Source organism: Danaus plexippus (assembly GCF_018135715.1).
Source record: "Danaus plexippus chromosome 9 unlocalized genomic scaffold, MEX_DaPlex mxdp_26, whole genome shotgun sequence".
NCBI lineage: Eukaryota > Metazoa > Arthropoda > Insecta > Lepidoptera > Nymphalidae > Danaus > Danaus plexippus.
The window spans coordinates 960,751-974,535 of NW_026869848.1; the positions used below are offsets into that span (position 1 = coordinate 960,751).

General features: G+C 38.6%; 3 protein-coding genes across 5 annotated transcripts; 2 read left to right on the top strand and 1 right to left on the bottom strand.

Annotated features, from left to right (window-relative positions):
• The first annotated feature begins 69 nt into the window (after window positions 1-69).
• LOC116767451 (mitochondrial E3 ubiquitin protein ligase 1) lies at window positions 70-3,049 on the top strand. Its single transcript, XM_032657774.2, has 6 exons — window positions 70-299; window positions 430-587; window positions 668-825; window positions 903-1,173; window positions 2,031-2,238; window positions 2,563-3,049. Exons 1-6 carry the CDS (start codon window positions 183-185, stop codon window positions 2,680-2,682), a joined length of 1,032 nt encoding a protein of 343 aa, XP_032513665.1. The 5' UTR covers window positions 70-182; the 3' UTR covers window positions 2,683-3,049.
• LOC116767450 (cytoplasmic tRNA 2-thiolation protein 1) lies at window positions 3,037-5,432 on the bottom strand. The gene is made up of 4 exons (XM_032657773.2): window positions 5,201-5,432; window positions 4,593-5,132; window positions 3,945-4,149; window positions 3,037-3,656 (listed from the first exon to the last, which is right to left on the bottom strand). Exons 1-4 carry the CDS (start codon window positions 5,246-5,248, stop codon window positions 3,076-3,078), a joined length of 1,374 nt encoding a protein of 457 aa, XP_032513664.2. The 5' UTR covers window positions 5,249-5,432; the 3' UTR covers window positions 3,037-3,075.
• Window positions 5,433-5,687: 255 nt separating this feature from the next.
• On the top strand, window positions 5,688-13,540 carry LOC116767502 (protein melted). Of its 3 annotated transcripts, none has more exons than XM_032657840.2 (12): window positions 5,688-6,050; window positions 6,333-6,587; window positions 7,700-7,904; window positions 8,495-8,754; window positions 8,971-9,132; window positions 9,341-9,495; window positions 9,763-10,004; window positions 10,205-10,285; window positions 10,512-10,639; window positions 10,751-11,114; window positions 11,186-11,700; window positions 11,772-13,540. In XM_032657840.2, exons 1-12 carry the CDS (start codon window positions 5,946-5,948, stop codon window positions 12,018-12,020), a joined length of 2,721 nt encoding a protein of 906 aa, XP_032513731.1. In that variant the 5' UTR covers window positions 5,688-5,945; the 3' UTR covers window positions 12,021-13,540. The 3 variants fall into 3 exon arrangements, with proteins under 3 accessions (XP_032513731.1, XP_032513732.1, XP_032513733.1); XM_032657841.2 differs by having other exon boundaries at window positions 10,515-10,639; XM_032657842.2 differs by having other exon boundaries at window positions 8,971-9,117.
• The last annotated feature ends 245 nt before the right edge of the window (window positions 13,541-13,785 follow it).

The window sequence follows — 13,785 nt, forward strand, 5'->3', positions numbered from 1 at the left end:
GCGTTAAATGCTAATTAAGATGAAGTAACAAAACGCCATTTTTCTCATAACATTGTCATGAAGACAGCTGTTGTCAGTATGTTTTTCGGCAAAGGTTAGAGAAATTTGAGAAGAATGTTAGATAATTTGTAATATGGTTAGAAGATCTATGATATTCTCTTGTGAAATTTAAGCGGACAAAAATGGATTTCTTATCAGAGATCATTGGTGAAACAGTGATTCTAGGCATAGATTCCCTTATTTTGGGTTTTTGTGTGAAACAACTTAGTAAATGTAAACATATCCTTGATTCACTACAGGTACGTCGGTTTTAAAGAATAAAAATGAATTAACACCAAAGAAATATGACATAACGTTTTATTGATTAGTTACACTTGTTTGTACTCGGGATGTTATATACATACAGATATTCTCTATTATTGTTAACAGTCAGCACCAGTTTTGGATATAGATTCTACCATAACCAAGGAAATAAAAAAATATCCAAATGATGTGATTCCCTATGTTGTTGTAAGGGGTTTGGTTAAACCTCTCGGTAACCCCATAACTAGCAACTATAATCAACTGGTCACAGGTGTTATACAAAGGTACGACATTGCTTAAAATTACTTTATAATTTCTGTGTTGCATAGTGCTGTTACCAAATTTTAATTTATTTTATGCACAGATTAACAATAAAAGAGCATGTTATAGCACGGACATCAGCGGGCTTCTGGTCTGATCAAACCCGCACTATACATGAGGTATGCAACGCTACACCATTTGTTTTGAGTAACGGGAAATATAGTATTGAAGTAGTGGATGCATTGTCCGCTGAGCTTTTAGGTTAGTCTAGGTGAGACACAACTTTGAACAATCGTTTCAACAAAGATTTTATTAATTTTATAAATTTTACTCAACAGATCTAGATGTTATAACTGATAAATTTGAACCCATGTCGCCCGGTGTAATCGATCATGTATGGGGTTTCTTCTCGGGGGTCCGTCAGAGAGGACTACAGACTATGGAGGAAATGTTGAGAGATGGCTCCTATATAACTGTTATCGGTGAACTGAGTAAAACCAATTCAGGCTTAAAGATCCAGCCACCACGGGATGGTCTACCATTGTACCTCACTACTTCCACTAAATCGAGTTTGCTGAAGAGACTTGCCAGTTCAAGGGACTTTTTGAGGTACAATAATTTTATTATAACTTTTTTTTATTGTAAATATAAAAAAACATGATTAGGAGATCAGAAAATCGTAATTATTAATTCACATTAACAAACTAAAGCAACATCAGACTAAGGTCAATCTAGTTTTATTCTAATAACATTCAACATATCAGCATTTTTGGTAGTTATATGTGTTTGTGTTAAATGTTACACGAAGCTAATTAATTTATTTTTCATTGCTATAATTTATTTATTTAAACCATGAAAAATTCAACGAAACCATTGACATTAATGTTAGAAATTTTTTTGTTAACTTGTAATAGGTTGTAAGTAAAGGAATGGTATAGGTCACAATGTGTGTGCAAATTATGAATCACAATCAGGGAGCTTATTTCTGTGGGTAAAATGTTGAAACTAGTACTAGTACTGCGAACGGTTTACGCGGTGACACTATTTTCACATTAATACAATTTTTTGATTACACCATTGGCGTCCAAGTATATTTTTAAGATTTTAAGAGATAAAAACCATGTTTTATTTACTTTTAATTAGAATAACAAGCATCAAAAATTTAATTGATTTGGCGTATATAAATCATCAGACTGTGAGAAATAGATGGATTTACTGGATAATTTTTTTACATCAGTTGTTATAATGCGTGTTAAGTTTGTATGTGTTTTATATTATAATCTGTGTACAATTATGTTAATGGGGACTTATAATGCATTATAATCTGTGTAACAGATTCACTACATACGTCAGTCTTTTATTATATACTGAGTGATAATAACAATAAAGAGACGCTAGAAAAAGACAAGTTGCTGTTATTCTATATTAATGTAATTTAAAACATGGTTTTTATTTATAAATTTCAGAATCCTACTCGTTTTGTTTGGTTCAGTGGCAGCTGTGACCTCGGCTCGTATATTTTATAAGTACATGAAACGTCGACGCCGTAGATTGGCCGAAGAACAGCTGAAGCAACAGTTAGCAGCCGGCCGGAGGGAGAGGAGGGCGCACACACGGGACAAAGGACTTAGTGAAATGCAGTTATGCGTTGTTTGCACTGAAAATCCTAAAGAGGTTAGTTTTTAATCATGTAAAATATAACGAGATCTAGGACTTTCGCCTGTCCGTAATCACGGTTGCTGCAAAGTAACAGAAACGTCGGGAACATGTAGTAAAATAATAAAAAAAGCAGTTACATCCGAATATACCAGTTTTATTTGTATGTATTTACTATTTTTTTTAATTAACTTTCCGGTTAGGCGAAGGTCGCAAATTGTGGAAACTTTGTTTTTTAATTTCATGAAAATGTCATCATAGCTCATGGTTAAGAAGCTCAAGCTCAAGGTTATATTCTGCCAACAATGGTACGATGTATATTTGTATGTTGGTTTATTCCAGATAATATTACTACCATGTGGTCACGTCTGCCTGTGCGAGGAGTGCTCGGAGCGTATCAACGATTCGTGTCCAGTATGCCGAGCTCGCATTGATTCACGGGCGCCAGCGTTCATCACATAACAAAAATTTCGAAGAAAATTTTAAATGTATACTTGCATTATAGTAATTTCATAAAATAAAGTATTAAATTTATTCGATTTGAAAGCTTCATATATTGGGTGGGGGCGAGGGGGGTTATTTAAAATCAAAATAATATTGGATGACAATTATTCAAGCCTCTATAGTGAGCTAGTCACGTAGCTGCCTTTTAGTACAAAACGTGTCACAGAATTGTTGATTTTTGCTTTATCTGTATATATCATAGTGACTGTCATCGCAAATTTAGTTCAGCGTTGTAAATAATCGTTATCCGGTTTTTAAAGTGTAAGTAATGTTACTGAGTACGCTGTAGGTTTTATTTAAATGAAATTAAAATTATTTTCAATGATATTGTATATTATTTACGCATGTACGTCAGAAACCTATATGCATGGAGTCCATCTTGCCGCATGCTCCGACACACGCGTCAGTCTCCTCTGCTAAGGACGTAACATCTTCGTTGTGTAAATCGACTTCGAAATTATGATTTTCCGAACTTTCCCCTATTGATGTGTTTATATCGCCTCCACAATCATTTTCTGGTATGCCGTAGTCATGTAAAAGTGTGTTTAATTTAGTATTACTTATAGACGCACTGTCATTTGTCTTTTCTCGTGTACTACAGCACTTTTCTCCGTTTCGGCTGTTCACTTCGTTATCATTAGTTGTATTTCTATTCGACCTGCACGCTTTTCCTCTAGAGACACAATTATTTTTCTGGCAGTCGACATTAATTTCATCGATAGCTTTTTTCGTACTATTTTGGTTTGCGTTGTATTCTTCCAGCATCTTCTTGGCTTTGGAACTCTTTCCAATGCCAAGTTTTGGTAAACCCTTGTTCAATCCTTCCAGAAGAACGCAAGCCTTGCATACCTCTTGAGAGGAGACAAATTTGCATCTCGTGCAAATTCTCTGTGTGGGCAGTGACACTTCCTCTTTCACAGCCATTGTTTCGCCTGAAACATATAATTTTATATAGATTCTTCTTTCGCGAGTATTCATTTAGATAAAACTAATATTTTTCGGATTTACTACGCGCATTTTATTATTTTAAAAAACATCATAATACCGACGTTTCGGATAATTTTCAGATCTCGTCTGCCCGTGATCACGGTTGCAGAGTGACCGAAACGTCGGTGTTATGTAGTATTTTTAAATAATAAAATACGCGTAGTAAATCCGAAAAATATTAGTTTTGTTTAGATTTATCTTTTTCCGTTATATAAAAACGTCAAAACCGTCACCTGAGTATATGATATCCATAATGCAAGTAGGTCTAATTTTTTCCAGATCTTTCAACAGAGCCCTAGCATGACCTCTGTAGGCGTTTGGAGCAAACACACATTCTGTTGAGAAGTACACCAGCTTCTTGTAATGAGCGTACATAACAATCTCCTTTTCATATGTATACTTCAACGGCTTCACTCTCGGAATTGTGCCCTCGCTGCCCTGGAATAAGAGAGGGTAAACATGACAAGGGAATATTTAATTTCATCTGCCTGTCATGTTTATTCTTTCAACATGACTATATATTTATATATATAAATATGGATTTATTTTTCCAACTTACGTAAGGGTACAAAATTTTTATTAGTGCAGCTACTGGAATGAGATGGTCCAGAAACATTTGGCATCCAGCTTATATCAATGGATTTAATGTGTTTCATTCTATACTTTATATTTTAATTAAAATTAAGAGAAACATTTGGTCACATTAAGATATTTCTGTGCCATGACACTTAATGTTTCGATAATATTTAAAAATGACAGTCTAATGTCTGTTTGTGATGGTCGTCATCCATGGTCTTGCAAACTGAACTGTGTTACCACACATTATTATTGTTTGTGATATGACAAGTAAACATATAATATAGGAAACTTTTGATACTTGCAGTAGATATGGCAGTGCATCTCTTGAGCCGAGCTATGTCTCCTCTCAGCACATTCATCAGCACCGTCTCTGCTATGTCATCAGCATTGTGTCCTGTTGCTATACATTTCACATTAAGCATGGCGGCACCTCTATCCAAAGCTTGCCTCCTGAATACTCCACAAAATGTACAATTATTCTTTCTTCCGATTTGGGCTACAATTTCGTCCATGGTCCAACCATATAAATCTTTATATGATAATATTTTGAGATTCATCTCGTAATCATCTCTGTTTTGTTTGACTGTTTCCAAGCTGTCATCTCTGTAGCCAGTTATGCCCTCGTCTATGGACAGCAACATAAGATTAAGTCCATAGTCATATCTTTGATTTAATGTTTTAAGTACATGTGCCAATACGGTTGAATCCTTGCCACCAGAGGCGGCGATGGCGACAGAATCTCCTCTATTAAATAATTCTGCTTTTGTTATTGTAAAATGGATTTCTGTTTCAAAGGCTTCGTAAAAGCATTCTTTACATAGAGTATCCCCCGTTTTAGGACGCTGTAAAAATATTGAATGTTATTTAGTTCAGAAGCACTTTCAATGTATAACCAAGAAATATTGTTTACCTTTAACATAGCATTTTTTCCACATCCTGCTTTGCATAGTACAGGCATTTTTAAATAAATATTTATACAAGATGTACACTTTTTTATTGTTAAATTGTCTAACTGCTTCTAAGACATCAGTAAATAATAAATAAAACTATAACTTTCATCGCAACATATTTTTAAAGATTCAAGCACATTTGAAATTGTAATGTAATGAAATAAGGGTCTTGGGATTTTATACTTAAAGTATATATTCAAATATAGTTTTGCTTATTTGACAAGTAGGAGCAGTTGTCGTAAGGGTGATGTCACTTGTGAATACCATTTAACGTTTAGAAATATACATATTTATATTAAATTAAATATTTATATTAAGTTATTTACTGTAAATTTTCTTTTTCTCTAAATCAATAATAGAATTAAAATTTGGAGTAATTATTATATAAAAAAATATTTATAAAGTTCAATGAACTTCGTTGGCTGATTGACGTTTAGTCAACGACAGCACAAGTCGACCGATTCCATTTTTCCTGATTTCGTATCAATCATCAAAGAATATATTGCAAGTAAACTAAAACCAACATTATTGTGAGTCAAAATTAGAAAGCGCCCCAGTGGGTGTACATCCGTTAGTATGAAGGGAGTGCAGTGCTTGTTTTATGCCAAAAAAGCCCCGTGTAGATGTGTCGACTAAGCTGTATGTTGTTATGTTAGTGATTTATCCAGTGAATTTATGAAGTTGCGTTGGTGTTGAGGCAGCAATATGCACGAATTGCTGAAACATGTGCTGACGGAGCGGGATTTGACCCGGGCAGGGGATATATTTTCCATTCCAGATGCTGATATTGTCAATGATTTAAACGAAGTTGTAAGTTGTAAGGCTAGATTACTTTCCGTCTGGTTTCTATGAAAGATAACTTTGTCTAGAACAAATTTCTATTAGGTATTAATGCGTAACCTGCTATATTTCTTAACAGACTGTGAATGCAATATCAGTAACAGGAAATCAAACAGGTTTTTATTTGATTGTTATGCTAATGTAGCTTCATAAAAGCAATGAAGCTGTCGTCTTTAGAGATTAGTGTAGTGTTGAAAGAATATTTTGTTTATTATAAAAATTAGAATATCAGTATCGTTATTACATTTACAGCTGAAACAAATAACCGAAATATCATCAAGGGCCGATTACATTAGGAATGACCGTGATCAGGCACTCATAGAGATATGTGTCACTAGAGTTACATCATGTATAAAAGAGACGGGTACTCTAGAGAAATACTGCTGCTCCCTGGTGGCATTGCTGGAGTCTTGTCTACACCACAACCTCATGCCGGTCGGCCATCTGAGGGACGATGATCCACCTCATGCTAAGATAGCATCAGATATTATTGCTTGTATTGTACTGGTATGTATAATAAGATTTATATCCAAAGTAAAACAAAATAATTAGGGGAAACAATTTTCCTATGCTCAATTATGTCACTCAATTCCTTTTGTCATGCTGTTTGGTATGAAAATTAGTTATAAAAGATGTGTAACAAACTGATATATATATATATATATATATATATATATAATACAGTATAATACAGTATTTAACAGTACATACTAAAGCATAAATTAGATTTTGTAACTGTATGCTTCTGAATTGAACTCATTATATATATAGTAAGTGTTTTTTCTTATGAAATGATAATTTTTATATAACACCGATCATTACTTCAATGTAATGCCTCATTAAATATCAAAAACATTTAAGTAAGTTGTGAAATAGAGTTTCGACTCGCATAACTCAGATAGTTTTACATAACATAATTTATGATATATGTACAGCACGGTTACTATAAGTGACACAATAACCAAGTTCATTTTACTATGACACAAGACATTTATACTGACTAAAGAAAATTCAACCACTTAAAAAATAAACAATGTGGATATGGGTTAATGAATATTTGCTATATGTAATAAGGTGTGCAATAAAATATTTTCAAGAACAACCTCATGTAACAGATTTAGTAGTTGTGGTGGCCTGGAGGTTAGAGGCCCGCCTCTCATACGTGAGGGTGCGGGTTTGAAACCTGGCAAGTACCAATGTAATCTTTTCCAAGTCATATGTACTTTCTAAGAGTAAACCTGGACTTATAATTTCAAATTATAAGTTTGAAATCCCTAATCTGCCTTGTGCAATTGTGATGATTAATGCTCTAACCTTCTCCTTGTGAGAAGAGGCCTTTGCTCAGCTGTGGGTTCCGATTGGCTGATGATGATGATTAACAAATTTATTAGAATGATAAAAAAACCATTTTTAAGTATTTTTTATATTGCCATCGCCCTGGTTCATGGTGATATGGAAATAGTGTATTGAATAATGTTAAATTGTCATTTTATACTGTGATGTGCTTCATCGAAATGATTTTGAGGTTTTTCTCACAGTGAATGCGTTGTTACCATAATCATGGCTTGTTGTTAAATGAGAAGTAATAACTGCTTTAATGATATACATATATATTTAAGGTATCATTTCCCCTCCAAGCGGACAAGGAAGCCAGCGGTAACGAGGAAGTGATGGAACTGTTCCTACCAGTGGCCGTGCAGTTCCTCCACAAGGGTAACCGTGAAATATCACGTCACATGGCAAGATATTTATCACTTGCTGCTCTTCATCACGCTGTACTGCTGAAGCCTCATGTGCAAACCATTATGGATTCTATCATGTCAGGTATATTATGACTAAAGTATCAATACTTGTCTCTAAGGGAAGGGACTAACACTTTACTCTGGTGCAAGGTTTGAGTCGAGCTATGTGTAAGTCCCCGGAGTGGGCCTCTAACTCTCCAATAAACTGCAGGAGATGTCCTCATCGCACTCGACTCCGACATTGTAGTATAATTTCGAAAACCTCTGATAATGCTCCAAATAACATGTGCATCATCAGGATGTACGCCTGTGTGAGGTCAGCGGGTGCCAGAAATTACTTAGGCCATACAAAATTTCCTTTCTTTTATATTACAAAGCTATTTATCACAATGTTAGTACTCAGCGTCTGGATTGAAGTCCGAATCAGATCTAAGAAAAAATATGGCGTGCTTGGGAACCAAAATATGTTGACCTCACATTGATAGCAATATTTAATATGGTTCTTGGATTTAATTCACCCGTTTTATTATTTGCATGTCACTCGACACGGAAGTGTCTCATTCACATCTTCATGACAACAGTTTCTGAAATGTTTTATAACCTGGACAGAAATTTAGTATAATCAATATTTTAAATTTGGAACCCCGTTATACTTATTGCTGTACGTTTAAGGTAACTATCCGCTGTGCCGTATCCTGACCAACCTGTACGAGGTGTGTCCTGAGCCTCTGGAGGGTCACGTGACGGCGCTGGTGTCTCTCCTGCCGCACGCTGAGCCCGTGGAGAAGAGCTCGCTGTTCGCTCTCTTCGAACAGATAGCATCTAGACGACCCGAAGCTCTCAAGACCGCCATACCACAACTGCTGTCCTATCTGTGCCCAAACACCACCAGCCAGAAGGACCCTGGCTGTATGTGTGTAGACGTACTGCAGGTGACTATGTTTACATTAATTTTTTTTTTAGTTATGTATCATTTGATCGAAAAATTTTAAGCCAAAGCTGTTGACAAGTTGGTCCTCATGCTAAAGCGATATATATTTTTGTTGTAACAAAAGAAAAGATCTGTTAGGCCTTAGGTGGAGCAACAGCTGGTTAATATTTTGTTACAGTCAGGTGTGATACAGTAATGAATATTATGTGTGTGCCAGGTGATAGGGCGCGTGTCGTCATCTCGGGCGTCGTTGGTGGCGGAGCACAGCGCGGTGGTCCGGGAGGCGGCTCGGCCTCCGCACGCCTCGCCCCGGGCCGCCGCCCTCGCCGCCGCCGCTCTAGCAGCACTCGCCGGAACCGGAAGAGTCAGTATACAGACAGTATGCCAGTTTTAAGTCACATAGATTAGCCATGTGTGTAATTCTATAAAGTTAAAAAGTCCTGATATCGCCTTTTACTGTTAGGTTACATGCACTGATTTCTCTTCTTGAACTATTTTATATCAATGAACGTAATTCTTAGTTCTTCAGCTTTGCTCTCCTAAGATATCTATGGTAGAGGAGTGTCATTAATGTGTGACGTCACCAGGAGCGTGCCCAAGAGGCCCTGAACTTCATAGTGGAGCGCCTGTCAGCTGCCGAGGGTGTGGAACAGGCGGCGCTGCTTCGCGAGGCCACCGCCTTATGCAGCGCCTACCCCGCGCTCTTCACAGACAGACTCCTAGCTGCTCTGAGACCCAACAGGTACACGACGTTCCGTTTCAGACAAACACTTTTTTTTTTGTGTAACTAACTTCTGACCAGTGTCTCCCTCGAGCAGATCTCGGTTACTATCCATTTTCTTTACGCACTGTGTAGTAACTATACGAAAATTATAATATTTTTAGCATTATGTTGAACAAGAATTTCAGAAAATATTTATTTTAGACAAGAATATACAGTTGAGACAAAACTTACTCTGAAATCGTATATAAATGTCCAGTATTAAATATTGTCGCTACATGTACCCAGTAACCGTCCGAAGTCAACGCACGGCGAGGTGAATCGCACTTCGACTGGGGTGACCATCGTTAAGCTGGGAGGTCAGACGACTGTCACGAGTCCGAGCACGGGGGCTGCGACGACCACGACCCTGACGGTCACAGGGCCCGTGGGGTACACCAGACGAGCCAAGCTGGGGGACTCCAGGAGCACCGGCAGGTTACACCCCGGACCCAACTCACACAGGAGCATGACCAGGCTGAATGTCGCCGGTGAGAGGATTTGATGATCGTACAAATCAATATCATAATCAGCTGATACCTGGGCTTCTGTATATAATGTATATAATGCTAAATACAAAAATTGGAGGTGACAGCTCAGGTAGCAAAGCAACTGGGACGCGTATTCCGAACGTACAGGTGGGTGGATGAACTTTGCAACCTTATATTGTAACCGGCCGTTCTGTTCCCAGGAGGCTCCGTGGGCGGTCTGCACAAGAGTATGACCCGGCTGTCCTCGTCCCAACATATCAACGCACAAAATCCTCCGCAAAGTAAGTTCGTCGACTACATTATTAGCTCGTGTCCGGAAAATCGTTTCAACTATTACGAAAACTTTTCTTTTCCTCGTCAGAAAAAAACACCAAATTTCGTAGTTGCCGTGTGTAGTCAGGACAATCATTGCTTTTCTCACGGCAACCTTCAGCTGCTTACAGTATCATATGTCCTAGCATGAGAACGGAGTCTAGCGTTTATATGACACATATAATATGTTATCAGTAGTGGGGAGCAAGCCGTCCAGCAAGCCCAATGTGGTCTCCAGCGCGGGAGTGACCGTCAGCGTGTCTCCTCCGCTGGCGCCGCGACCACGGCATCTGCATCACAACATACTCATAGGACCCAGCACGGTTCGTGCGCCCGCTAGCTATGACTGATAAAGTAGTCGCAGAAAAGTGTCCATTGATACGCTGATGATTCTGATGTAAGCCATGTCGTATTAAAGTGTGAGTGATTCGCAGGCATCAGGAGCTACGATAGTTTCAGGAGCGTCTCCGCCGCAGCCGGTGTCGATGATCGCCCTCAACAAGGACAAGTCCTCGGACGCGTCGGTGTCGTCCCCGGCCGTCATGTCGACCGCCAGCGGAGCCCTGCCGAGCTCCCCGTCCTCGGGCGCTCCGGTCACGGTGACGTCCCGCCGCGCCAACAACACCAGCGTCACCATGATCAACTCCAGCCAGTCCAGCCACAGGATCAGCGTGTTCGAGCCCTACCCCATGAGGGACACCGTCCAACACTTCTGTGAGAAACATCTGGACAAGATCAAAGCGTACATGGACAACGTCTCGCTCAGGATACCTCCGCCCGCCAAATGTACCATCGAAGGTGGGTCGAGGCAGTCTCTCGGATGAGTTTGGTAAATATAGCGTAATGATGACTGATGTGTTGTGCCACAGAGCGGCGGTCTAAGAAGCAGGCTCGCTTGTCTTTCGCGTGCGGCACGCGCGGACCGCACTGCCTGTACGCACACGCCGCCTTCTCCCTCCGCACTCGCCTGCCTCGCGTGTGGATCCACCTGATGTTTCTGGCGCTGCAGGCCCGCCACGCGGCCGCCCTGTCCTCGCGCGACCCAACCGTGGCCAGCCTCAAGCACTGCTGGGACATCCTCAAGTGTGAGAACCGCACGTTCCTCACGCTGGTGACGGGCGCCTTCCCCGCACTCAAAGACCAGGAGCTGATTGTGGACGAGCTGAGGGCTGCGGGTTTCTTTGACGTGTTCGAGGTGAGCCCCCGCGCGATCTGGGGCTGCTTCCTGTGTCACCACCCCGAGAGAGCTGGCGGCTTCTTAGGGGACGGAGCTCCGGTCATCGAGGGACAGCTGAGGGAGAAGAAGGGACGCTGGAGGCTGTTCCGGAGGTGGCGCACCAGATACTTCACCCTGTCCGGGGCGCACCTGTCCTGTAAGGGATCTGTGAGTATCGCAGTCACTGCATAATATATTTTAATATATCAATTGTAAAAGTTAAATGTCGTGGTCATCAGAGCGGCGGCGAGAGCATAGACATCAACCAGATCAGGTCGGTGAAGGTGTCGCGAGGGGCGCGGAACATACCGAAGGCGTTCGAGATCTTCACCGGAGACCAGACCCTGATCTTGAAGCCCAAGGACGGCAAGAACGCGGAACAGTGGGCCCAGTGCCTCAGTATCGCCGTGGCCCACTCCCACGCGAGGGACACGCCCGCCAAGGCCAACAGCTTACCAGCGAGAGGACTCACACTCAAGAGCTTCTGATGTATGACACGTTGTGGATTAGCTTCGTAGCATAACAAAACGCGCAATTGCTATAATACTGGTACTTTTGACAATTTTTATTATTTAAGACGTGAGTAACTACAGGTGAGTGAGTACTAACTCGACGTAATAATAGATTATTTGACTGATCTTTGATATGAATTGATTCCAGGGATTGTTTTGACCTAAGCTATACCGATAACAGCTCAATTATAATATAAGGTAACTTGCGTAGTCGTTGAAGTACTTAAATACACTAGCTAGCATTGCCAGTACGTGCCTTTTATAATTTTAAAACTTTCTGAGGGTACTCATAAAGTGCAGGTTAACAAACTCCGTTCAAGATGGCCGCCCTCGGTTGTAATGATATTGCTAATATAATTGTTTTATATATTTTTAAAACAATAAGAATTTTAATTCTGTAAAGACGTTGAACCATTTAATGTTAGTGTTGTGAAGTACAAGATTTATATAATTTTTCTTAATATATCGTTGTTGGCGAGTCAATTTATAAAATTGAGAGTTGTTTTTTTTTTTTGTATAATAAATATTAATCTGTATTTAAGCGATTTTGTAAACTATTTTATTCATATTGAGATGTTCTATGGTCGAAGACTGAGTGCTGGTCACAGTTGTACTTAAAATGACTACAGTGGGAATTAAGCTTTATATGGAACGATGGACACTTATTTAATTATTTTTTTTATATTACTTAATGATTATTACAAAGTTGTCATATACAAAAATAAAGTTTCGAAGTTTAGCGATTCATGAGACATAATAAGCCTTTTTATTGATTCTTCGCATAATAATATTCTTACTATAAATATTAATGTAAAAAACTTGCCGTTACGTTTTTATATAAAACAAAAAACAATTTTTGAGAATCGTTTCATCTATAAATGGCTACATATATAAGGAGTGAAATTTAAAATGGCCGACAATTTTTTTTTTTAATTTGTCGGCGGTAAAAAAAAATATTTTTAATTTATATTTTTAATAAAATTAACATTCCGATTGTTGTGAAAATATTTGGTCTCAAAACATGAATGGTTGTTATAAATTATAATTTTTTTTTTAAATATATTATCTGTGACGCGTTTGTAAGTGGACGGCGTCGTTGTTATATGACTTTTATGAACTATGAATGCGTATAAACTTTTGTATGTTTCAATATTATAATCTTATCTATTTCCATGATGTTTAACGGCTGTTTTCAACAAGTTATAGTGTTAGTGTTGTTCTGTAATATTTAATTGACAAATAGATTTTAATGAAGATTGGAATAAATTTGTTTCCACAGAGGTAATGGTGACGAAGCTTAGTTTTACCTATTAAAATGTTTCCCACCGCCGCGCCGCGGGCGTTCGTTTCGTATTTTTGATATATTGATATGTACTCATGACAGTTGGTGCTACTTGCAATACCGTACCTTGAAACCCGCGCTGGAAGAGCGTGATGACATTTGATTCATTCTAAACGACTTATTTATTACAATAAAGTTATGTTTTGAAATTTTTGATTCGACTTTCATTTATTTTCCCGCGCGATTATACAATAATAACGAGATGTCAGTGAATACATAAATATTTATTAATTAATTTACATCTATACACAAAATCAAATTAATTCTCCGGGTGTCGTGTCCTGTAATTGCTTTTTGAATCCAGTGTTCGGGTGAATGGCCGGTCGTTTTTGTTTAACGAGATCATAAGCGTCGTTGTATGTCATTAGTTCGTAATGCATCAAATACGCAATGGCCACA

Excerpts from the sequence above, each read along its gene's own strand:
- LOC116767502 (XM_032657840.2), top strand. The coding sequence starts at position 5,946 with ATGCACGAATTGCTGAAACATGTGCTGACGGAGCGGGATTTGACCCGG. Across the intron at positions 8,755-8,970 it reads TGTGTGTAGACGTACTGCAG|GTGATAGGGCGCGTGTCGTC; the intron begins GTGACTATGTTT and ends TGTGTGTGCCAG. Across the intron at positions 9,496-9,762 it reads GCTGCTCTGAGACCCAACAG|TAACCGTCCGAAGTCAACGC; the intron begins GTACACGACGTT and ends ACATGTACCCAG.
- LOC116767451 (XM_032657774.2), top strand. The coding sequence starts at position 183 with ATGGATTTCTTATCAGAGATCATTGGTGAAACAGTGATTCTAGGCATA. Across the intron at positions 826-902 it reads ATTGTCCGCTGAGCTTTTAG|ATCTAGATGTTATAACTGAT; the intron begins GTTAGTCTAGGT and ends TTTACTCAACAG. Across the intron at positions 2,239-2,562 it reads GCACTGAAAATCCTAAAGAG|ATAATATTACTACCATGTGG; the intron begins GTTAGTTTTTAA and ends GGTTTATTCCAG.
- LOC116767450 (XM_032657773.2), bottom strand. The coding sequence starts at position 5,248 with ATGCCTGTACTATGCAAAGCAGGATGTGGAAAAAATGCTATGTTAAAG. Across the intron at positions 5,133-5,200 it reads GAAAAAATGCTATGTTAAAG|CGTCCTAAAACGGGGGATAC; the intron begins GTAAACAATATT and ends ATATTTTTACAG. Across the intron at positions 3,657-3,944 it reads TATGGATATCATATACTCAG|GCGAAACAATGGCTGTGAAA; the intron begins GTGACGGTTTTG and ends TATATGTTTCAG.